The following is a 26,485-nucleotide window of genomic DNA, read 5'->3' as shown; positions in this document are numbered from 1 at the left end:
GTTACAAGAGGAAGCATAAGACAAGATAAAAAAAAAAAAAAAAAGATCAAACCATGCAGCCATGTCACCTGTTAGCACGTGAATTGGCTTTCTCTAGCAAACCCTAGGATGGGTGTATTTCCCTCTCTTGCCCAAAGCTTTCCTAAACTGTGAGGGAATTGTCAGCCCATTAAAGCAAACGCACAGCCCGGATTCATTCAGACCATGCCTGATACGCTCAACTCCGCCGAAGTCCCAGCCCTCTCTAATATTAATCACTTTTATCTCTTGAAATAATGATTAGTTCAAGTTTTTAAACCTAGAAATGAGAGGTGCCTCTCTACCTCTACATAGGTGTCCATCATCCCCAAACTGGGGTGCGTACATCGCTTGCAGGGTCAGGAGCACCCGCAGAGCCACGGGAACCTGCATTTGAAACCAATTACACACTCACACACGCAAATTATACATGGCTGCAAAATTGCATGAAATTGGTTTCATATGGATTCTTGATGCACCAGTCTTATTCCCATACTGAGATAATAAAGATCTTTTAAAGAAGGTTTTTTGTTTTTTTTAAACTGGAGGCATTTTTCCAAATGCATTACTGCAAGTCTGTTTCTTGGAGAAGTGGATGTTTATGCGGTCCAGGCTGCTCTTAGCACCTCACCCCCACCCTGCAACTCAAGCCCTTGGAGGGCTGAGAGATTCTCGGGGGCAGCATGGGGACCTCCCCAGGTCAGGGCAGGTGGAACACACTCTTCCAGGCCTGGAAGTGAACTTGATCACAGCCTTGACCCCGGAGTGCCCAGTGGTTCCAAGTCTAGCCTGAAGACCCATCACCTCCAGCCAGGCTCCCCCCAGAGGGCTTGTTTTGCACAATTACACATGGAAAAATAATACTGGTAGAACATCTCTGTCCTTACAGGGCTTGTACACAGATTGCCAAAGGGCAGACCCATCCATCTGCTCACTCACCAGGATTTCAGACCCAAGCGTCCCGAAGCGGCAGGTTGGCTCCCCACCCTCTCACTCTAGTTTTAAGCCTTGAGCCACGCCCCTGCCACCCTGTGGGCATCACCATCTTAGCTCCCGTGGCAGCAAGAAGGCTCAGGCACCCCTGGACTCCTCAGCCGAAGTCCCCAAGATTCCTGTGCGGTGGGGTTGTGTTTGCCCGTGAGCCTGCCTTACATGTAGCAAGGGCTGGTGCTTGGGGACTGAAGAGTGATGTTCATTTTCAAAGGAGTAGAGTAACCCTACCTGTTCAGATGCCTTTTTAGGTCAAAGCCACATATTTGTGTCTTTCTTGCCTGCAAGGGCATCTTCGTGGCTGAGTATGTGGGACGGGTTCTTTGCGCTGTGGGGAGCAGCTCTCCCTATAAAATGCCACCTGAGAGCCCACAAACTTGCTCCTCCCCAAAGTCCTCATCTAAACTGGTCCTTTCTCCAGTGGGAGAGAGAGCAGAGCTCCCTGCTGAGGGTCCGCATACACTCCTGCCCCTGAGTTGAGTCTCTGAGGAACCCGAGACTGAAATAAGGGAGCACCCCTAGAACGAACCCCTCTTGAAACCCAGAAAAGACCTGGTTACCCCAGTAGGGAGACGGCCACAGTGTGGCTTAGTTTGCAAATTCAGCAAGCCTGTGGGCTTCTGCTCCATTTCAAAACGACCTTTGATTTGTACTGCTGATCCAGGTGCTGTTATTTCATGACCAAAATTATGGAATCCATTACGAGTACACTGTTCCTGTCAACTACACTGCGGAAAATCAGAGTGAACCTGAAAAACCCCAGGACTCTTTGTTCATCTGGACCCACAGCGGCTGGGAAGGGTGCAGCGTGCAGTGTGGAGGAGGTGAGCAGCCGGAGTCGCGGGCCCTTTGGGTGTGGGGTCTTGCTGAAGGAAGGCACGAACTCGGGGCACCCTGTGGCCAGCACACAGGGCATGAGAAGGGCTGGCCATGTCACCTGTGTTTCCACGGGAACTTACCCACGTCCCACTGCAATTCTCTCTGCAAGACACTCACGCAGTCCTCCACACCCCTGTGCCCACGCAGCTGCTTTGCCTATGACGCAGGGCCCTCGGACTCTGCCCTGAGTGGAGGTTTGGCCCCTGTACGGGTACATCACAGGTATGACAGGGGAGTGACCCAGAATACACCTTCACCTCTTCCGTTCAGTGGAGGGCCTCCAGATGTTCTTGCCCCCAAATTCTCTTTCCTCTTGGCCACAGGTACCCCACTACAGGATGCGGTGGAAAGAAAGAGTCCCAGAAGGCCAGAGAAACATTCCGAGCATGAGTCCTGGCTTTGTGATTTGCTGCCATATTTTAGCAAATGACTTACCCTGTCTATACTGAAATTTCCTCAACTCTAAAATAGAGTGATCTGCCCCTATGCCCACTGCAGGGAGGAGACTGCCACTCTAAAAATCTGTATCAGCACAAAGCACTGTATTTGTTACGGGGAGGTTTAGGGAGAGGAGGAGAAAGCCATTCTCAACTCTTAGCTAGAAGCCCTTTTGTAATTTTCACCCTGACAGGAAACAAAGCCAGGTCGTGGGAGGTGGGACACAGGGTGGGTGGGTTTTGGTGGACACAGAGTTAGGATGGAAGGTTCACCTGGACTCTGGAATGCCAATCCAGAGTGTGGCATGGCCCCACCAATACCCATTCCTGCGTGGTCGTTGACCACCAAGATGATGTCTGTCAGATACCCAATACGTGGAGGTTCGTTTACCATTCAGGCAACTTGTCCCATTTCTTATGGGTAAGAATTACAGCTCTAACATGATTGGGCCATCAGACATTGCCGGAGTCAACTGTGAATTCCCTCCCTCTCCTGCACATCTTGGCTCACTGTCCTCGCTGCTTGGACCCAGCCTGTTCCTAAAGCATCCCTGGCCGTTGGCATAGCCTCAGGATCCTCCATCAGCCCTGTCCCTATCCCGCTTTGCACTGCTCCCCTGTCCCTCAGCTGTGCCCATGGCCCTCCAACCTCCGAAAGCAGCACCTCCCATATCCCCGACTGCCAGACTTTTCCTCCTGGGCAACTTACAAACTAAGCATGTCCCAAAATGCAGCCATTAACAGTCTCCCCTCGGCTGGGGGGCTGGGGAGTGCTGTTCCACTGGTGTCACTGTTGGCCCAGTGGCATTCCTGTGTGACACCAATGACTCCCAGGTCGTCAGATGACACCCGATGACTCACCATTGTCAGACCTGCGGCCAAAGCTGAACTGTGGCTTGAGGTGGCCCCGTGCTTCTTACACGCACACAAGGCTGCAGCTGTGGCCAGTAAGAGCTGATGGTATCGTTCGGGACTCCACACTCTCGAGGCATCCCTAAAGGACAAATTCTCCAGGAGGCAGACTGAGCGAGGAATCTGGGGTCCAAAGAATTGTGCCTGACATCCTCTTAATCTTGGTATTGCCACACTTCCCAAATAATAATAAAAACAGAATATAGCTAATATGAAGTGTTAACCCCGACTAGGCTCTGTTCTAAACACTCTTTGTGTATCAATTAATTTTAACTGCCCCTGAAGAACCCTAAGGCACAGGGAGGTTAAGTGAACCAGCCTGGTTGAGGAAACTGAGGCACAGAATCATGGCGGCTAGCTGTTGATCCTGTGGTCATTATGCCGGTGATGAAACCGAGTTTGAAACCAGCCAGCCTGGCTCCAGAAGCCACCCTCTCTAGCTCCCAATCATCCACCTCCCTGGCAAAGTCATGACCAAGCAGCGTGTAGGGTGCTCTGGGGACACACAGAGAATGGCTACCCCCATCTAGGGTAACCAGTTAGTGAAGTCCCCAAATGCAGGTGATGCTGAGGACATGTAGCCTTTGGCCAGCTAAACAAATTCTCAGATTGGCTCTAGATTGCCCGTCTGGAGGAGGCAGGTCTGTGTGTCCTTCAGACCAACCTCCCTCCTTCTCACTGCTGTCCCGTGATTCTGGAGGGATTCTCTAATAAGTAGCTATGATCTCTGGTGAGGACTGATGTACAGGTATTTAATCAAGACCAGACCTCAATAGACTTTAAATATCAAAAGAACAGATAAAGAGATTGGCAATCTTTGTTGGAAATTAAAGACCCAAATCAGAACTTTGGCCTCCGTGAATCCCAAGCTGTCCAAGAACATAGCCAATCTGTGGTGTTGCCTTTTTCCAATCCTGTTCCAGAATCTTCCTCCTGCCCCATGCTGCCCCTGCCATGTCTTACACACCCTCATCCCTAACATTATGGCTCTTTCTCTCTAACAACCAATAAAGCATGATAACAGTCACTTCACATGACAGACTGGTCAAAAGATGCCCCCGAATGCTCCTCCATCTGCATCCGTGGATGGCCTTTCCAGGTGTGTGTAGCCACAAGCTTCTCAGTTCCCTGTGGTTTGGCTTCCAGGGGAACGCAGAACCATTGTGTCCTGCACGCGGATTGTTAATAAGACCACGACTCTGGTGAATGACAGTGACTGTCCTCAAGCAAGCCGCCCAGAGCCCCAGGTCCGAAGGTGCAACTCACATCCGTGCCAGTCGCGGTAAGGAGCTGTGTTCTCAAGCTTGGACCCTCCAGGGTCAGGGCAAAAACATCCATGCATGGGGCGGGGGGGAGGGGGGTTGGCGTGGAGGCAGTACGACTCTGCACCGTGTTCTGTTGTTGTTGCTAAGTCATTTCTGCTTGCTCAAAATACTGAATTTCTGACTATGAAGTCAGAGCTCTGAAAAAATGTATAATCCTAGCTAGAAGGCATTTTTTAGCAGGCCCCTAAGAACATCTCATGGAGAACAAAATCATTGCATACTTTCAACTGATCTATGTTGGCTCCCCCAAGTTATTTTGTCTTGGAAAAAAAGGAAATCACAGGGTGTGAGCACCCATGAGTAAGTCACACAGGTTAGTGTTTGTGATGGGTCTGTTTAGGTGGCTGAAACTTATACCAGTGAGTGTGGATCTTGGTGTTCATTCCGTAGCATCCATCAGAACTTCTGATGGATTCCATGGCCATAATACTTCACGTGCTCTGAAGTGAATTTTCTTGGGCTGTCAACCGAGGTGAATCGTGTGAAATGTGCTCATCAGTTAAGCTTTCTTATTTCCGGTCATTTCAGTGAGACTTTGCATCGTAGTGTGGTTGGTAAAGTGTGTAATATCACCCCTGGCCTCCTATTCTGCTCTGGGTTGAGGTCATGGTTTTTGTTTTGTGGTTCTGTGCATGTTTTTCTTCTATAAAGAAGCTGAACTTTGGACATGGCAGTTCTTTAAGCTCAACTTGGGCCTCTTGCCTGGTGCAAAAGTTTCACAAAGCATGTGGCTTTCATGCCAACCCACTTTGCTTTGTCAAACTGGTCAAGTGTGCGAGTAAGAGAGGAAGAGAGGGAAGATAGGAGGGAAAGCAAGAGGTGAGACTTACTTCTTTGGTTGTGTGTGGTCCTTAGCAAATTAAGAATGAAGGTGGGTGGGAGGGCAGGTGAAATGTGAAGGGGATTAAGAGGTATGAACTTCGAGTTACAAAATAAGTAAGTCGTGGAGATGAAAGAGACAGTATAGAGAATATAGTCAGTAAGATGGTAGCAGTGTTGTCTGGGGACAGAAAGGGAATATACTTATTGTGGGGAGCATTGGGTAATATATAAAAGTACGGAATCATTGTGTTGTACATGTGAAACTAATATAATGCTGTATATTAATTATACTTCAATTTAAACAAAAGAATGACATTCTACCCTAACCCTGAAGGCCATGAGGAACAACTCACTTTGGGAAGTCTTCTTGAGCATCTTGGCTCTGAGCAGCCATCCCACAGACTCATCAATTGATGACACACACCCAGGGTCAAAGAAGGAAGGCCTTGCCACTATGACAACCCAAAGATCCAACAGTCCACAGAGACAGCTCAGCTCTGTGACCAACTAGAAAGTAGGATAAGTAAATCTAGAAGAGGGGGTGTCAACATGGGCTCAAGAGCATGACTAAGCAAGAAAGATCTTAGGGATCCCTTCAAGAATCATATTTTAAGGAGCGCCTGGGTGGCTCAGTTGGTTAAGCGACTGCCTTCAGCTCAGGTCATGATCCTGGAATCCCTGGATCAAGTCCCGCATCGGGCTCCCTGCTCGGCAGGGAGTCTGCTTCTCCGTCTGACCCTCCCCCTTCTCATGTGCTCTCTCTCATTCTCTCTCTCTCTCAAATAAATAAATAAAATCTTTAAAAAAAAAAAAAAAAAAAGAATCATATTTTAAGATCATTTATGATTTCAAACTATTTTAGTGTCCAAAGATATCTTAAATTATGCACATAAACCAAATAACATAAAACATGAAATCAGAGTTGCTCTGATTTTGAATTGAGACACATATGTGATGTGGAAGAGTAGCCCAGCGCATTCTGCCCTCCCTCATATCACAGTAGGCCCAAGGAATGGACCAAGGAATAAAGTTTAAAAACTGTTAGGGACTCTGCTTTCCATAACGATGGGGTTGCTTTTATTGGACCAACCCTCAATATTCTTCACAATGATACTCTTAACTGTGCTGATCACATACCGTATTTGGTAGCCACTAGCTAGTCCAAATTGAGATGTGCTGTAAAAGTAAAAATATACACCTGATTTCAAAGACTTAGTATGGAAAGAGATTGTAAAATATCTTAGTAATTTTTAATACTGATTACATGTTGAAATAATTATACCTTGGACACACTGGGTCAAATGCAGCACATTATTACAATTAAATTCACCAGTTTCCTTTTATTTTTTTTATTTTTTATTTTTAAAGATTTTTAAAAAATTTATTCAACAGAGAGAGACAGTGAGAGAGGGAACACAAGCAGGGGGAGTGGGAGAGGGAGAAGTGGGCTTCCCGTGGAGCAGGGAGCCCGATGCGGGGCTTGATCCCAGGACCCTGGGATCATGACCTGAGCCAAAGGTAGACACTTAATGACTGAACCACCGAGGCACGCCTCCTTTTAATTTTTTGATATGGGTAGTAGAAAATTAAAATTACATATATGGCTGATGTCTTAATTCTATTGAACGGCACTGATATAGATTAACATAGCATTCACAATGTTCAGGATACAGTCCAAAATTACCAGACATAGAAAAAAAAAAATCAGAAAAATGTGATCCATACATTAATGACTCCAAGATTACACATATGTTGAGATTAGCAGACAAGAATTTTGAAGCAGCTATTATAATTGTGCTCAAAGACATAAGAAAAAATATAGTGACAATTAATGAACACATAGGAAATCTAAGCACAAAAAGGAGACACTCTAAAAATGAACCAAATTTTAGGACCAAGAAACACAGTATCTGAAATTTTTTTTAAAAAATCACTTTGAGGGGCGCCTGGGTGGCTCAGTTGGTTAAGCAACTGCTTTCGGCTCAGGTCATGATCCTGGAGTCCCTGGATCGAGTCCCGCATCGGGCTCCCTGTTCGGCGGGGAGTCTGCTTCTCCCTCTGACCATAACCCCTCTCATGTGCTCTCTCTCATTCTCTCTCTCTCTCTCAAATAAATAAATAAAATCTTTAAAAAAAAAATCACTTTGATGGGCCTAACAGCAGATGATGAAAAAAAGATCAACAAACTTGAAGGTAGAAGAATAGAAATTACCCGGTCTGGAAAACGGAAAGAAAAGATTGTTGACAATGACAGAGACTCAGTGATCTGTGGGATAATATCAGGCATTCTAACATAAGAGTAATTAGAGTCAGAGAAGGGGAGGAGGGGAAAAATAGAAAAGAAAATAATCAGAGACAATGACCAAACATGTCCCAGGTTTAGTGAAAGACAGAAGAGAGGTAATTAAGTTGCTTCTCTAGTATTTCAACTAGATTCCAGATTAATTCAAAACTCCATAACAAAGCTCTCTCACCATTACACCAATAGGCCAAAGCAGCACCTTTATGATTTTGCCACACAGATATTCTAGGAGGGGACTTAATTGTGCTATGAAACTCCACACAGAAAATCTAGTAGGAAAACACCTACAAAGAAGTCACATCACCCAGCATGAGTTAACAAAGGTACCTACCCTTTAAAACAGTGCTACAGAGCTGCTCTAAGCTTGGATGAAGCACGAGTGTGTGTGTCTGGGTAGGCGTGGCTCCAGATTGCTCACAGAACATTCTGACAGACCACAGGCCTGCAGTCTTGCCATGGTTGAACGCAAGTATAAGCCAAACACACTTTAGACTAAAAGTAAGTTCAGAAGCACATGCTTAGTATCTCCTTAGAATAAGGGTCAGCAAACTTTTTCTGTAAAGAGCTAGATAATAACTATTTTGGAGTTTTACAGGCCACATATGGTTTCTGATGTCTGGTTTTCTTTGTTTTGTTTACAACCATTTTAAAAATGTAAAAACCATTTTTAACTCCTGGGTTATACAAAAACAGTCTACAGGCCAGACTTGGCCCGGGAGCAATAAGTTGCTGGCCCTGCCTTAGATTATTACTTACCCTTGCCTTGCCTTGCCCTCTGAGATGTTGGGACCACAACCTCGCATGAGCCCAAGCTCTGAAGATACTACCTCGGGAAATACACTTTCTTATACGAAGAAGGACATGTCATTTTGCTGAGTTACTCTGTGTTGCCCACTTGTTCAGTACTCTTTTTAAAAGCATCCAGCATGACCCTCAGCATACAGTACAACATCAGTAATTTCCTTCATCCAGCATGCACCTGTCAAGCACCTTCCCATTCACCAGGCCCTGTTCTAGGTACCAAGGTGAAAAAGACACACAGGGTCTTTGCTCTCATGGAACTTGATAAATACTAAATTTCTCCCTTCCCTCCTTTCTGACCTACCTTTCTGGGTCATCCTTTTTTCCTTCCTGACCCACTACCTTCTAGTGCCTTCCTGACTCCGTAAAATCATACAAATCAGACTTAAAGAATGAGTGGAATTTCCCAAGGCAGAGGATAAAATGAAATTGATAGAAGATGGTACCTGAAATTTGTCTCAGAGCCTAGAAAAGAAATGCTTAGTTGCCTCCTCTAGTCTGGTATCATTTGTTGGTTGTTTAGTTGTTTATTTTGAACCATCTGACTTCATACTGTTTCTTAAAGAGGACACATAAGAATGAAGTGTCATGGCTCATCAAAGAGTATTTATTGTTTGGATGAAGAAATGTGTGATCTGATAGATTTTAAAACTCCTGCAAGTCTTAGTTATATTTATTTATATTTAAACACACAGATGCACACATACATATATGTATATACCCACATATACAATATATATGTATATGTTATGTAAAGATATATATATGCATATATGTATATACACACACATATATTTGAACAATAAAACTTGAATTATTGCAGAGCAAGATCTAGTTGACCTGAGTCTTTCTTCAGAACATCTAGTAATATGGACTTAGGCTGATAAATGAAGAAAGGTGAGGAGATTGACCTCAGAAAATTACTGCTAGATAATCAGATTTCATCTATAAGTAAAAACTCAACCTTGACAAAGGGGGTGGGTGTGGAGATGTGTAGGGTCTGGAAAAGAAATGGCTGCTTCAAGTGGGGTGGGCATGCCTGGAAGACAGAGCCTGGAAGCTGCAAGGAGAGCGCAAGAACCCAATGGTGTAAATTTTATTGAAGAAGCCAAAATGCAACTCACTGTTGAATCTGGCAAGGCGAAAGAGCCTTTCTATATTATTGTTACTCTTTGACCTTTAAAACAACAGTGATGTTTGTCTTTTCCCTTATATTTTTCTTTATTTCCTCTGATCTCCTTTTAATTTTCTTCAACCCTCTTTTTCCATCAAGTTCCCGACAGTTTCCTTTACCTTCCCAAATGCACACCATTAGCACCTCTTTATTCTAATCCTGCCCCTAGCTCTGTGGATACTTCTCCCAAACCCTGCCATAACCATATGGAATCTGGAATCTGACATGCAGGGCAGATGGCCTCTCTCCAGCATCTTGCACACCAATACAAACACATCGGTGAACCTGGCCCCCGACATTGGCAGGAGAGGCAGAAATCACAGGTCCGCTCAGCTGTTATGACTGTGGCCAGCAGCCTTCACCTTGCTGACCACAGTCTGCAGGGAAGAGGCCCCACCATAATCCAGCATCCAAAGAGAAACACTATGTGCCACCTCCTTCAGACCCAGGCCCAGATAGTGCTGGAGCAAGGAGGGTGGGGCACGACAGGGAGATGGGCTCATTCTGGAACACATAGCTCATGCTTCCCCGGATTTAATATTCTTGCAGTGTCTTAGAGCTTGTTGGCCACTCAGAAAGGCCATTCCAAGCTATTAGATGTTTCCCCTAGCATTTGTGATTTGAACTTCTTCCCAGGCAGTACATACAGTACTGTGCATTGAATTAGAGTGATTCAGAAAAGAATATTTAATATCGTACTGCCAACTGAATCGAACAGTCATCTGCAAGGAAGTGTATTTGCATTTTAAATTTGTCCTCTTTGCTCGTTATCTTAACCAGGTGTGCCTTGTTTTAGTTAAAATGGAATGGAATCCCTCATGTTTTTTAATGAAAGCGTGTGTGTGTGTGTGTGTGTGTGTGTGTGTGTGTGTGAGATCATGACTTAAGAATGAAACCTAGAACATGTAGATCTTTAGGTGGAGCCAGAATCTGAAAAGATACCATTGTTTAATCCATTTCTAGCTAGTCTAAAACTTCAAGCTTTTTAGTTTCCTGCTTTCCTTGGAAATAAAATAGGTAAATCTAATTGCCACACCTCTGTCTCCCATGCCCTGGATATGAGAGATTGGAGGAGGCCACCTTTGGCACCGCCTGCTTCCTGGGGCAGAACAGGAGCCACAATGCAGGACTGCTCGCATGGGCAGGAGGGCAAGGCCCAAGGTTGTATGTTCTAAGACTGGGGATTTCCAGAGTAGGGCTCCCCTCTTTCAGGCTCGGCCCACTCTTCAGACGCTTGGGCATATGGTCACAGGTCTGGGATGAGGGGCACCCCAGAAGCCATGTGAAATAAAGAAGCAGTGCCTAAGGCGGGGAAGATGATGAATAGCATTATTGGCCTATTACGTGTCTTATCTAGGTATAGGAATGGTGAGGAGAAATTTAGTTGGATTCCAGATCTTTTTTCCAACACTACTCAAATTCCAGAACTTCACTCATATTTAAATTAAATAGTAAAGTTTTGAAGCCTTTAGTTATTTGTTTAAGTTAGGAACATTCCAGATGGAGAGAGAGAACACATTTCAGTGTTGTTTTGAATTTGAAAATTCTGTTTTCTTCTTTTCTGCCATACTTAACCCTTCAATCATTTGAACACCCCCCCCCCCACCCTTTGATCATTACAGAGGACAAGGGAATTCCCAGATACCAGTTCCACAGGTAGCAGAATTCTCCTGTCGAGAAATGCTTTGCATATAGACCCTGGGGTCCATTAAGAGGCCCTTCCCTCATTCTGACTTTCTGAGTCATAAAATATAAAAAGCATTGAGCACTGAATGTTTGCATTTGATTTTTATGTCACAATTACAAAAAATGAAAAGTAAATGGAAATGTTGAAACTGAAGAATAAAAGCAAACACAACCAACATCATAGTGATCCATCAGAAATGAAGGGGAAATATGTATTCTCCAGGTTCTGGAAAAAAAACATCAGACCAAGAAGGAATGGCTCTATAGTGGGGGTGTACAGTGGAGTATTTCTGACTTGCAGAATCTCTGGGGATATTTCAGAACTGAGCTTGGGGTATGTTTGGTGGCAGCTTCCCAGAAAATTAGCCCCTTCCCCCTGGGGGCTAATGAAGGCCTCTGCTGGCAGAGTCCTGGGCTGGCTGGCTGGCTCTCTTACAGGAATGAATAGTCCACAGATAGGAGTGATTTTGCCTAGGAAAGTATTATTCTTTTCTCCTTACAGGTATACATTTATATACAAAGACATTCAAATTCCTGGGGTGCCTGGGTGGCTCAGTTGGTTAAGCGTCTGACTCTTGATATTGGCTCAGGTCATGATCTCAGGGTTGTGAGATCAAGCCCTACATTGGGCTCCATTCTGGGCATGGAGCCTGCTGAAGATTCTCTCTCCCTCTCCCTCCGCCCCTCCCCATCCCCGCTTGCATGTGTATGTGTGTGTGTGTGTGTGCATGTGCGTGTGCGCGCACCCCCTCTATTAAAAAAAAAAGACATTCAAAAGTAAAAGTATGGGAAAAGATGTTTCATGCAAAGAGAAACCATAAGAAATCAGGATTATCTATACAAATACCAGACAAAATAGATTTTAAAACAAAAAAATTGCTAGAGATAAAAAGAAATATTTTATAATGATAATAGGGCAGTCCATCAAAGAAATAACAATTATATAAACATGTATGTACCTAATAACAGAGTCCTAAAATATACAATATGAAGAGAAAAGTAGTTCAACCATAATAGAGACTTTAATGCCCAACTTTCAATAATGGATTTTTTAAAACTAGAAAGAAGATCAACAAGGAAATGTAAGACTTGAACAACAGTATAAACCCACTGGAACTACGAGATAGCTATAGATCACTCTACCCAATGAGAGAAGAATATACATTCTTCTTTTTTTTTTTTTTTAGATTTTTTATTTATTTTCTGACAGAGAGAGACACAGTGAGAAAGGGAACACAAGCAGGGGGAGTGAGAGAGGGAGAAGCAGGCTTCCCGCAGAGCCAGGAGCCCAATGCGGGGCTCGATCCCAGGACCCCGAGATCATGACCTGAGCCGAAGGCAGACGCTTAACGACTGAGCCACCCAGGCGCCCCGAATATACATTCTTCTTATGTACGTTTGAAACATTCCCCAGGATAGACCATCATCTAGGCCATTAAATAAACCTCAATGATGTAAAAGGACTGAAATAATGCAAAGTATATACTCTGACCTTAATGGAATAAAATTAGAAATCAACAACAGAAAGAAATTTTGGAAACTCACAATACATGGAAATTCAACAACATAAAACTTCCTAAATAACAATTGGATCAAAGAGAATTCATTAGGAAATTTAGAAAATACTTTCAGATGAATGAAAATGAGGATTTAACATGCAGCCTAACAGTCCTTTGGGGAAATTTTATAGCTTAGGAGAATATTTGAAATAGAGAATGCAGTCTAACATGAGTTAGACCATGCAGCTGAAACAGTCCTTTGGGGAAATTTTATAGCTTAGGGGAATATTTGAAATAGAGAATAGGAAAACAATAAAGAAAAATCAGTGAAACCAAATGTTGATTATATGAAGAGAACAAAAAAATTGACATTTAGCTAGATCAAGAAAAAATGGGAGAAGACTCAAATTACTAAAATTAGAAATGAAAAAGGTTGTAAAGGAATACTACAAACAGTTGTATGCCAGTAAATCCAATAACTAATATAAAATGGGCAAACTCCTAGAAAGATGCAAACTACCAAAACTGAATAAAGAAGAAATAGAAGATCTGAATAGACCTATAACAAGTAAATAGGTTAAAATACTAATCAAAAAGCTTCCCCAGAAGAAAAACCCAGGACCAGAAGGCTTCACTTGCAAATTCTACCAAATATATAAAGCAGAATTAACATCAATCCTTCACAAACTCTTCCAAAATATAGAAGAGGAGAGAACACTTCCCAGCTCATTCTATGAAGCCAGTATTATCCATATAATAAAACCAAAGACATCATAAGAAAGGGATACTACAAACCAATATTTCTTATGAGTACTGTTGACAAATCTTCAACAAAATACAAGCAAACTGTATCCAGAAACATAAAAAAGGGATTATATACCATGACCAAGTGGGACTTATCCCAGGAATGCAAGGTTTGTTTATCATTTGAAAATCAGTTCATGTAATACATTACATCAATGAAATAATTTTTTAAAACAACATGATGATCTCAATAGATGCAGAAAAAGACTGACAAAATCCAAGACCCTTTCATGATAAAAACACTCAACAAACTAGAATTGGAAGAGAATTTCCTCAACCTGATAAGGGGTATCTACAAAAAATTGACAACTACCATCATACTTAATGGTGAAAGACTGGATGCTTTTCTCCTAAGAACAAGAATAAGACACAATATCTATTCTTGCCTCTTCTATTCAACATTGTGCTAGAGGTTCTAACCAGGACATTTAGGCAAGAAATGAAATAAAAGGCATCCAGATTGGAAGTGAGGAAGTAAAATTATCTCTTTTTACACCTGGCATGATCTTGAATATAGAAAATTCTATGGAATCCACTGGAAAAGTATTAGAACTAATAAATTCAGGAAGGTTGCAAGATGTAAGACCAATAAACTAAAATCAAATGTATTTCTATACAGCAGTGATGAACAAACCAAAAATGAAGTTTAAAAAAAAAACAACACTATTTACAATAGCATCAAAAAGAATAAAATACTTATGAATAAATTTAACAAAAGAAGTACAAAACTCATACTCTGAAACTACAAAACATTGTTAAAAGAAATTAAAGAATATCTCAATCAATGGAAAGATGTACCATGCTCATGGATTGGAAGACTTAATGTTAGGTGGAAATATTCCACAAATTGATCTAAAGGTTCAATGCAATTTCTATCAAAATCCCATCTGTCTTTATTGCACAAATGGGTAAGCTGATCCAGAAATTCAAATGGAATTGCAAGGGCTCTGCATAGTCAAAGCAATCTTTAAAAAGAGGAACAAAGTTGGAAGACTCACACTTCCCAACCTCAGAATGTACTACAAAACTACAGTAATCAAGATAGTGTGGATTGCAATAAGGACAGACATATAGAACAATGGAATATAACTGAAAGTCCAGAAATATACCCTCACATTTGTTGTCAATTCATTGTTAACAAGGTGGCCAAGAGCATTCAATGAGGAAAGAACGGTCTTTTCAACAAGTGGTACTGTGACAACTTTATATCCACACGTAGAGGAATAAAGTTGGACACCTACCTCACACCATGTATGAAAACTAACCCAGTGATCAAAGACCTAAAGAGCTAAGTATATAAAATTCTTAGAAGAAAACGGGAAAAACTCTTTATTATGTTTATGGTTTCTTACATATGACAGCAAAAGTACCAGCAACAGTACAAGCAACAAAAGAAAAAAAATAGACATTGTGTTTCATCAAAATTAAAAACATATATACTAATGAGGCTCCTACTGTGTTCTCAGATACCCTGAAGTATCAAGAAAAATGAAAATAAAATTAAGAAAAAAGACAACCCACGGAGTGGGAGAAAATATCTTCAGATCTCCTATCTGATAAGTAAGAGACTTGTATCTAGCATATATAAAGAACTATTACAACTCAATAATAAAATGACACATAACTCAATTATAAAGGATCTGAATAGATATTTCTCCTGAGGAGGGGGGGGAGAGAAGAAATTGGGGTTTGATAGCTAAAAGGTATAGAGTTTCTTTTTGGCATAATAAGAATATTCTAGATTGTGGTAAAGGCCATTGAATTGCTGAATTGTATGGTATAGAGTTATATCTTAATAAGGCTGTTAAAAAGTAAATACACAGGGGCGCCTGGGTAGCTCAGTCGTTGAGCGTCTGCCTTCGGCTCAGGTCATGATCCCAGGGTCCTGAGATCGAGCCCCGCATCAGGCTCCCTGCTCCGCGGGAAGCCTGCTTCTCCTTCTCCCACTCCCCCTGCTTGTGTTCCCTCTCCCACTCCCCCTTCTTGTGTTCCCGCTCTTGCTGTGTCTCTCTCTTTCAAATAAATAAAATCTTTAAAAAAATAAATAAATAAATAAACACATAAAGAAGTGCACATTTTAAAAAGTTCAGGCTCTTTGAGCTCTAAGCAGAGGCCTCCAGCAGGTTTCCATGAGTACAGAGGCTGGAAGGCCAGGCCCAACCTAGAGCCCAGGTATCTCAGAACACAGGGAGCTCAGGTCAGTCAGGAGCCTTGGCTAGAACGTCTTAGGTGTGTCCTCCTAGACAAGCATCACCAGATCTTAATTTAATGTCCACCATTATCATGCATGGGCTACTGATCTCCTCCATTCTCTCCCACTACAAAATGCCAGATCTCTCCCTGAGCCTCTGGTCAGGATTCTTTGGACAGAATTTGATGGGTGCATTCAGTCGCCCTCCCATGGGTCCTGTTTGAATTGACCTTTCCCTTTGGCTGTCTCCCAGGCCTTCCTGTGTCCTCCATGCCTTTCCTCTGGAGAGCTTTCTAGCAAGGTGTATGCCCAGCATAGCTGCCATTCCCCAAACACACTGGCAAATGAGGCTGAAGGTCCTTTTCCCCATGCCAGCCATCATTCTTTTGGCCCCACATAAAAGCCACCCCCTCACATCAAATTAGTGGAGCCACGCAAGTAAGCAGGCAGCATTTTCAATCAGGAGGCAGTGAACCCCACCCCACATACTGGTGTTTCCCATGCCTCTCACTGGCAGGGGAATTTGGGGATGACCAGCTGTGTCTCTGAGCAGCAGTTTGTGCATGCATAACATGAAGGGAATAACTACCATTTGGTACTCTATTTATTTACTTGGTCATTTCTTTTTAGTATCTATACAATGTACTATCATGTTCCAAGTATTCTAAGGAGCCAAAGGATTTCACATTGGCCTAATAACCTCCCATCCTACCTACCTCACAGAGCTTAGTACTGGACAGGATGAAAACGGGCTCCATAAAAAACTGAAAAGGGAAGCCTGGCTCTGGGACTAGGGATCCCTACCTCAACAGTCTTCTAGACCATGCAGACCTGCCCATTCTCCTGGTGGCCCCCAGCTCACCCAAGTCAGTCAAATACTACCCTGAGAAAAGCCTTGTCTCTCCCTTTCTCCTCACCCATGGCACTTTCTCCCCAAACCCCAAAGCAGAAACATCATAAGAATGAGCAGCCTGACACACTGTTGAGACAATTAAAATAGAACTTGACATACTCCGTGGTAAAAAGCTGAAAGCTTTTCCTCTAAGATCAGGAACAAGAAAATTATGCCCACTCCCACCAGTTTTATTCAACATAATACTGGAAATCCTAGCCAGAGCAATTAGCCAAGAAAAAAAATAAATAAAGGGCATCCAAATGATAAAGGAAGAAGTAAAACTGTCACTGTTTGCAGATGACATGATACTATACATAGAAAACCCTAAAGACTCCACCAAAAAAACTGTTTGAACTAATAAATGAATTCAGTAAAGTTGCAGAATACAAAATTAATATACAAAGGTCTTGCATTTCTATACACTAATAACGATCAGAAAATTTTTAAAAATAATCCCATTTATAATTGCATCAAAATGATAAATACCTAGGAATAAATTTAACCAAGGAGATGAAAGACACTGAAAACTATGACACTGAAGAAGACACAAATAAATGGAAAGATAGGCCATGCCAATAGATTGGAAGAATTAATATTGTTAAAATGGTCATACTACCAAAAGCAATCTACAGTTTCAGTGCAATTGCTATCAAAATTCCAATGGCATTTTTCACAAAACTAGAATAAAAAAGCCTAAAATTTGTCTAGAACCACAAAAGACCCCAAATAGCCAAAGCAATCTTGAGAAGGAAGAATGAAACATCACACTCCCTGTTTTCAGACCATATTACAAAGCTATAGTAATCAAAACTGTGTGGTAGCATAAAAACAGACCTACAGATCAATGGAACAGAATAGACAGCCCAAAAGTAAACCTACACATATATGGTCAAAGGAGCCAGTGGGGAAAGGAGAGTCTCTTCAATAAATGGTGTTGGGAAAACTGGACAGCCACATGCAAAAGAATGAAACTACACCACAATCTCTTATACCATACACAAAAAAGAACTCAAAATGGTGTAAAGACTTGAATATAAGACCTGAAACCATAAGTCTCCTAGAAAAAAAAACATAGGCTAAGTAAACTCCATACAATCAGTCTTGGTGATGATTTTTTGGATTTGACACCAAAAGCAAATGCAACAAAAGCAAAAATAAGTAAGTAGAACCATCAAACTGAAAAGCTTCTGCACAGCGAAGGAAACCATAAAAAAAAAGAGATGTGGTCCACATATACAATGGAATATTACTCAGCCATCAGAAAGGATGAATACCCAACTTTTACATCAGCATGGATGGGTCTGGAGGAGATTATGCTAAATGGAATAAGTCAAGCAGAGAAAGTCAATTATCATATGGTTTCAATTCTTTGTGGAACATAAAGAATAGCATGGAGGACATTAGTAGAAGAAAAGGAAAAATGAAGGGGGAGAAATCAGAGGGAGAGATGAACTATGAGAGACTATGGACTCTGAGAAACAAACTGAGGGTTTTAGAGGGTAGGGGGGTGGGGGGATAGGTTAGCCCAGTGATGGGTATTAAGGAGGGCATGCACTGCATGGAGCACTGGGTGTTATATGAAAACAATGAATCATGGATCACTACATCAAAAAAAAAAAAAAGAAAAGAAAAGGCAACCTACTGAATGATGAAGATACTTGCAAACCATATCTCTGATAAGGGGTTAATATCCAAAATATATAAAAAACTCCTACAACTCAATAGCAAAAAAAAAGGCAGTCTCCTTAAAAAATGGGCAGAGGATCTGAGTAGATATTTTTCCAGAGACAAACAGATGACCAACAGGCACTTTAAAAGATGTTCAACACCCACTAATCATCAGGGAAATGCAAATCAAAACCACAATGAGATATCACATCACACCTGTTAGAATGGCTATTATCAAAAAGACAAGAAATAACAGCTGTTGGTGAGTATGTGGAGAAAAGGGGACCTTCATGTACTGTTGGTGGGAATGTAAATTGGCTCAGCCACTACAAAACATAATAGGGAGGTTCCTAAAAAATTAAAAATAGAAATACTATATGATCCAGCAATTTCACTTCAAGGTATTTGTCCAAAGAAAATGAAAACACTAACTCAAAAAGATATATGCACCTCATTGCTCATTGCAGCATTACTTAAAATAGCCAAGATACGTAAACAACCTAAGTGTCCACTGACAGATGGATAAATAAAATTAATACAGAAAAAAAATATATATATACAATGGAATATTATTCAGCCATAAAGAAGAATGAAATCTTGCCATTTGCAACAACATGGATGGACCTTGAGGGCATTATGTTAAGTGAAATAAGTCAGAGAAAGACAAATGCTGTATGATCTCATTTACATGTGGAATCTAAAACAAGAACAAATGCTAAAAAGAACATGTTCATAGATATGGAGATCAGATTGGTGCTTGCTAGAGGCAGGGGATGGAAGGATGGGTGAAATGCATAAGGGAAGTCAAAAGGTACACACTTCCAGTTATAAAATAAGTCCTGGAGATATAGTGCACAGAATGGCATATTATTATAGCTATTAGAGTTATTATAACTATTATTATAGTTGATAATGCTGTATCACATGTTTTAAAGTTGCTAAGAGAGTAAATCTTAAAAGTTCCCATCACAAGAAAAACAATTCTATAACCACATATGGTGACAGATGTTAGCTAAACTTCCTGCCGTGGACATTTTGCAGTGTAAGCAAATATTGAATCATTATGTTGTACACGAAGATGTAAAAAATGTAAAGATGTCAAAATTTAAAAAAGAACTTGACAGAAGCTCTGGTCAGGACTCCTTCATACAAAGACAGGACATTCTTGCTGGACTCGAGTAATGCGTATGCTCTGGAAATACCCCAGCATTCGTATTAAGCTGTTTAAATAAACACTGCCTTCCAGTGGCATTTCGCATCTATTCCTCCCTAAGAAACCACTTGAGCCTTTCTAGAAAGACCCCACAAAGGCTGGAACCCTAAGCCTTCCAAGAGGTACCTGTAAGAGACGGTATCATGGAACTTAGGTTATTTCCGACCATCTAAAGTGATGCTGTGTGCCTGCAAGCCTGGCCTTTGCTCAGCCTTATTGCACTTTTGAAAACTAATCACTGATCTTTTTACAAATATCTCAAGTGCTTAGGGTTTCCCTGTGGTACACAGCATTATTCTTGTGCTTCCTGAGAACAGAGAGGGTTAGTTAGAAGGCATGCCAGCTTCCCCTACCCCAAGGAAGCTAGCCTTCCGGCTCTGCATGCCTACACAGTTAGGCTAAGGGGCCATTGTGTCGAGGAAGGAATGGAATGAAGGATTTCTTTGGTAAGCCAAAGACATTGCCCTGGGAGGGAAGAAATGTTAACTTTTTTAACCTCCTGCATTGGAATGAGTTTATGGAGTCCTCTTCTGAGAGAGGTTTTAATCCTGGTGGAATACAGATAGGAAGCAGGTGTTAGGCACACAAGGGAGCAGGATGGAGAATGGGTGGAGGGAGTCAATGCAGCGTGAAGTCACATCTGGCCCTTTCCCCCATTCTGTCTGGAACCTTCCCTGAGAGGGTCTTAGAGAACAGCTTCAAATGTCAAAGGAAAGTGTTCACAATTGAAATATCTTCAGGCTGCTTGTTGGCCGAGGGCACAAATGCCAGTTCAGACATTAGCAATGGCACATGACATGGTGTCCTTCATTCCAAGCCCAGCTTTGGTGTTCCCTTCCATGGGGGTTCATGATTCTCTTAAGGTAAGAGTGTATGTCTTGCCACTACCCTGCAAGGTGACCCGCTCATGGTGACCCTACGTCTCTCCCAGAAAAGTACACTCTGTACTCGGACCTCTTTCTCTCATTGAAGAGATGATCAAGTATGGTGGGAGGCAGGGGACCACCCAGTTAGCTAATGACATGGCTACAAATGGTGCTTCTGCCCCCACAGGACCCCCACCTGCTCTGAAGCCCTGGCAATACCATAGAGATGCAACAGAGGCGACCTGGGACCACCAGCTTCTCAAATGCACTGGACCTTGTCTCTAGTGAAGCTAGAGTCAAGAAACATGTGCATCAAGGTTGTTTGGTCCCAGGCAACGGAACTGAATCTACAAACATACCAAAAAGATAAGAGTATATAGAAAGGATATGGAATAGTGCCCCAAATTGACAAGATGCTGAGAAGCATGTCTTGGAGAGGGCATCTTGGAGCCAGCTGCCTCCCCTCCAGGAGCTGCTCCACTTGAATCCAGATTCCCAGAGGAGGTCTGATTGGCCTGGTTTGGCTCCCATGCTCTGCAGGGGTGTGGTGTAGACACCTGGAGGAAAACCCAAGAAGGAACACAACAACAAGCAGGTGGAAACAGCAGACGTCCTCCACCCCGAACACGTAGGGACATGCTGATGTCATGACCAAAGTGAGACTAATCCAGTCGACACTGTCCAGCTAGTGTGAGAGCCGGCAAGTCTATTAACAGGAGGGCTACTGTACTGGAAAATTCCTGTGTCCCAGTAAGAAAGGCAGCCCAATGAGAATGTTACTCTTGGATGGGAACTTTCAGCATCAGCAATTGTATGATTCTCAAAGCATGAGCATTTTTTTTCCAAACTTTTAGTGATGGGTGTGGTACGACATGTTACCAAACCCAGGCTTCTCCTGGTTATTTTAACCCCCAAACTGTACCAGCATAAGAGCCAGTTCCTGGAGTGTAACTGGATCAGGTGTGATGGCTGAAGTGTGTCTGGGTCCAGTGAGCTCATCAGCTGCTGCTTAAACTCTATTCACTTGTCCTTCTGCTTCCCTCCTGACAATTCAGTCTGTTCCTATAAATCCCAGAGAAAATGCTCTCCATCTCAAAAGAATATCTGAAAATGAATTTATTTTAAAAGCAGAGAATCTTTTTTTTTTAGCAGCTTTATTGAGGTATAATTCACACAAGATTTTAGTAATACTTGAGGAGTGGTGCAGCCATCACCCCAATCAAAGAACATTTTCATCACTGCAAAAAAAAAAAAAGAAAGAAAGAAAAAGAAACTCCATACCCATTCAAAAACAGATGATAAAACAGAAATAGACTCATAAATACAAAGAACAAACTGGTCTTTGCCAGAGGGGAGGGGGTGAAGGGGATGGGTAAAATTGGTAAAGGAGATTAAGAGGTACAAACTTCCAGTTTTAAAATAAATAAGCCATGGAGATGAAAAGTACAGCACAGGAATATAGTCAATAATATTGTCATAATGGCGTGTGGTGACAGATGGTGGCGACACGTACCGTGGTGAGCACTGAGTAATGTACAAAATTGTCAAATCACTACATTTTACACCTGAAAGCAGAGGGTCTTAAAACTGAGAACTTGTGTTCTTCTTGATAAGAGGTAAATTATGGAGGTGGCAGAAATCCAAAACAGGGTAGGAGTGGTCCCTTCCATTCCTGCCTGTGAGCAGTAAGGCGAGCAGGGAGGGAAGGACTGGGAAGTTGGTGTCGTCACCCCATTTTACAGATGAAGACTTTGAGAAGTAACTTCCCCAAGGTCATACCATAGCAAGCAGAACTCCAACTAAATTTTCCTACTTTAAATCTTGCAGGCTTCCTGCTACACCATTCCCATTTAAAAAAAAAAAAAAAATAGTATAACCTGCTTCTACCATGGCATGAAAAAGAATCCTTTCTGACCAGGGCACCTTTAAATAGATATTCAGAAGTGAGACAAGAGAAGGCAGTGGATGGCATTGTAATGGACTTCAGCTCAGGGCAGGATGCAGAGGATGCCATGGTGGCTCGCTTCTCCGGAAGTGAAACAGGCAGCTAGAGGTTTGATCCTTTCCACAGCTAGTGATACATGGTATGATCCTCTCTGGTGATGCCGGGCAGCCGCACTGAGCCCCAGCTCCGGGTCAGCCACATGATCATGAAGATAAAGAACCAATACATGTTCAACCATTCTGCACCTGTACAACCGTTCTGTTCTTCACTTTCAGTACAGTAATCAATACATGACAGGAGACATTCAAGACTTTAGTATAAAATAGGCTTTGTGTTAGATTTTGCCCAAGCGTGGGTTAATAGAAGCATTCTGAGCATGTTTAAGGTGGGCTAGGCTAAGCTATGATGTTTGGTAGGTTCAGTGTATTAAATGCATTTTCAACTTGGGATATTTTCCACTTACGATCGTCTGTTGGGACATAACTCCATCATAAGTTGAGAAAGGCCTGTGGTTGGTCAGTTTTCTGGCTTGTTCTTCACATTATCTGGACTCATGCTGGAAAAGAAATTAAAATTCAGGACTTTGGCATCTGAGACAAGAGGTTCAAATATGAAGGAAGCTTCCCAGGAGACCTGTATATGTTCAGAGTGTCAGGGGGGTGGGCAGGGAGAGGTGCTGGCAGGGGTGCTGTCCTGTGAAAATACCAAGACAACTCACTCTTGATCCCCAGCTTGCCAGTGACGGGCTCCAGGAGCCTGGGGGAGACCCTCACACTCTCTCACTCAGACCCAAATGAGAAATGGCACAAGTTACAGGGACTGGACAGGTGAGAGGTGGTCTGTGGCCCAGGTCTACAATTTTCTGGGTAAAAAGCTAAGCCTGCCCATCCAGGGATCAAACTTGTAACCTCTGACTCCTCCGATGTGTCCACTGTGGCCAAACAATGAATTCACCTGGGCCAAATACCAGGTGTGAGCAGGACACCTCTGTCACTCCTGTTAAATCATCTGTATGGTTCTGTTTATTTCTTTGTTTATTGTTCCTCCTTCTCTTTGTTGTTCTCTTCCCCAAAATGGCAAGGACCTTTTCAATATACCCATTCATTCAGCAGCTATCTGTAGAGCACCTGCAATGTGCCAAGTGGGCAGGGAAGACTTGGGTGTGCTGCTCTCTGTCCAGTACCAGCAGTTCCCAGAGCTTAAGAGGGTTAGTAAGTTACCTGAATGGATGAGTGGATTTTAGTACTGGCCATGGAACAGTGCCTCTGTCCTCCCACAATTCCTCATCTCCATGGCCAAGTGGCGCCATGTTGAAGATGAGGTCTCATTCTAGCACCATGAGCACTGGCCCACCAGGAGACAAATGTCTGACCTGGACATTTGTGCTCCATTGACAAGGGGGTGGAAGTCAGAGGCTGGTTTGGGACCCTGGTGTGTGTTCAGTTGTCCCCTGGTTAAATCATTCACCCACCCTCAGTGCAGCCCATGATGGACTTTATCCAGGCCCACCTTGACTTGACCTGACTCTGACTCGACCCTGACCCCTCCCAGGAACCCTTCTTATCCACTCTGTCAGCATCAGTTCCTGCAGAACTTTCTTAAACCCATGCTTTACTCTGGTCTTCATTTAAGTAGAATTGTTTTCAGTTTGAAAAGAAAAGATCATTATATCCTTATTGTATAGAGGCATCAAGACACACAATTTGTTAGGCTTGGTAGCTGAGAGAAAGAATGAAATGCTCTCTCCATATCACCCAGGGGCAGCCTCATATGGGGGTTATTGAGTTCATGGACTGGTTGGTCAATTGCAGCATGGGTTCTCATCCCAGCACCACCACTAGCTAGAGGCAAACACATGGGCAAGTTACCTGATCTTGCCATCTATAAATTGGGAAATTAGAACCTCTCTCATAGAAGTCTTGAGAAGATTAGATGAAGTAATGCCTATAAATTCCTCCACCCCAAGTAAGCACTAGATGAATGCTGGCCAAAACCATCATCACTGCTCAGCTACAAAACTATATTAATGATAAACATCAGCCAGCTGTTGGACCCCAGCATTTTATGGGTTATCCGTCATTTCTTAAGACACTGCGCGCGCGCGTGCACACACACACACACACATTTTTAATAGCGTATAACTACATGATTTAAATAACCCATACTAGTATTTTCCAGGTAAAAAAAAGATTGGGGGAAGGTCCTAGTATATGCTAACATTCCCCATCTTGTCAGAACAAGTTTATATAATTTATATGTATTTCGAGGTAAATTGAAATAGCAGAAAAATCTCAAGTGGTTCATTTCTGACATCATGAATGTTTCTGAGTGCTGGATTTGTGAACTTCAGATCATATTATCAGCAGGATGGAGGTAGGACTTGGGGAGGAAAAGGGATTATATGAAAGGGTTTCAGAGTCATTCAAGCCCCAAGATTGGGTTACCGGCTTGGTGCGTGACTAGAAGCTTCACAGATGTGTCGTGCCCAGGTGGCTCATTACAAAGCAGGCTGGAGAGATGGTGGGGAGTAAGTAATAAGGTTACACTTGATGTGGATGGATGTCAAATGCTGGATCCTGCCAGCACTTCTGCCTGCTAACCTGTATTTGGAATTAAATACCACCGAAGGAAAGGAGAGTGGTGAAATATAAGTACATAATTTCCAAGAGGAATTCCTGACAGCATTAGGAGCAGAAATTAGCACAGTGGAGGTAATGAATGTGCTCTGGCCCACACCCAGCACACGGCTCAGGAGTGGTTTCCCTTCCATGACTCCTAATCCACTTCCTGGGAAGGGAACCCAAACTGGCCACTTGGAGAGAGCTTTACATTAAATCTTGAGAGCAGGAAGGGAAAAAAATTTCAGCTGCACCTGCCCAATGAGTTGTCAAGGAAAACAAAAGGTGACCTGAAGACCAGCCATTCTCACAGAGCTAGTCAGAAATAAGTCAGAGATCAGATGATTATTTTTATAGCATATGCAGTGGTTCTAATGTACCAGGATCTCCTGGGGTCTGGTTAACCGACAGATCGCCAGGCCCCCTCCCGGAGTTTCTGATTCAGTAGGTCTGTAGAGAGGCCTGAGAATCTGCATCCCTAACAAGCTTTCCAATGATGCTGGCCCGGGCACCACACTGAGAGCTACCAACATATGGTAACAAAGGTTACTTGAAATTTTAACTCAAGAAGTATGGCGAGAGGAATTTGGCGGATTGGGTTCTATGATTTGACTTGGACAGCAGATGCAAAAATTCTCCAGTAGAAAGAGTGTGTGGCTGATCCAGGAAGGAAAGGTAGTCAGTTATCTCATCTCCTGAAGGCTGGAGGACTAGGGGACCCAGCCCCAGACCATTGAGTGGGAAAGAGCAACTGGCGCAAGAGACCCTAACCAAGTCAAGAATGCAAGCGGGACCCTCAAGGAGGCTCCAGGCCTTGCCCAGCAGAGGTTCTAGTGACTGGTGATGGAGATGGGGTGCGGGGGTGCAGGCAAGTAATCACCCATGCTTATAGACAAAGCACTCCCCACTTGCTTTTCTCTCAGAAGGATGCTGTGAAAGGGGCCATCACTCTCACTTTAATTCTGACAAACCAGGAAGGAGTCATCATTGGTATGAGAGTGACAAAAACCAGGGAAGCAATGACTCACCATATCATTTTTTCAGTTGGTCACAGTCAGGAAAGGGAATTCAGCAAGGTTAAGCATGGACCACTCTGCTTTTGGAAAACAGAAGACATAAAAGTCAAAGTAGAGCTAGTTCTGATCTCAGACCTAAAGAAGGTCAGTACAGCTCAGGAGGTAGGGCAAGTTCTGGAGGATCTGATTCTGACTCTATAATCATAAACAGACCCAACAAAAAATACAAGAGGAGACAAACGAAGGACCAGGGAGCTACCTGGCAGCTCTGGATGAACCAGATGCAAAGTCATAAGAACACAGACAAAAGGGGCATGTGCAAGAGAACAGTTTGGAACCTCAGCAGACAGCTCAGGCCAGTCAAGCAGAGGCCTGCCAACTGAGACCTGTTTACAAAAAAACAGCCTTTTGTTGTTGATTAAAT

General features: G+C 42.8%; 1 protein-coding gene across 1 annotated transcript in view; it reads left to right on the top strand.

Annotated features, from left to right (window-relative positions):
• Positions 1-26,485, top strand: part of ADAMTS17 (ADAM metallopeptidase with thrombospondin type 1 motif 17) — a 348,017-nt gene that overhangs the window by 271,383 nt on the left and 50,149 nt on the right. The window contains exons 18-19 of the mRNA XM_032391277.1: positions 1,673-1,832; positions 4,383-4,518. Coding sequence (XP_032247168.1) covers positions 1,673-1,832; positions 4,383-4,518 — 296 coding nt within the window. The remainder of the gene's footprint in view (positions 1-1,672; positions 1,833-4,382; positions 4,519-26,485) is intronic.

The sequence above is a fragment of the Phoca vitulina genome, unplaced genomic scaffold (assembly GCF_004348235.1).
Source record: "Phoca vitulina isolate PV1807 unplaced genomic scaffold, GSC_HSeal_1.0 scaffold61, whole genome shotgun sequence".
NCBI lineage: Eukaryota > Metazoa > Chordata > Mammalia > Carnivora > Phocidae > Phoca > Phoca vitulina.
This window is presented reverse-complemented; position numbering and strand designations above follow the sequence as displayed.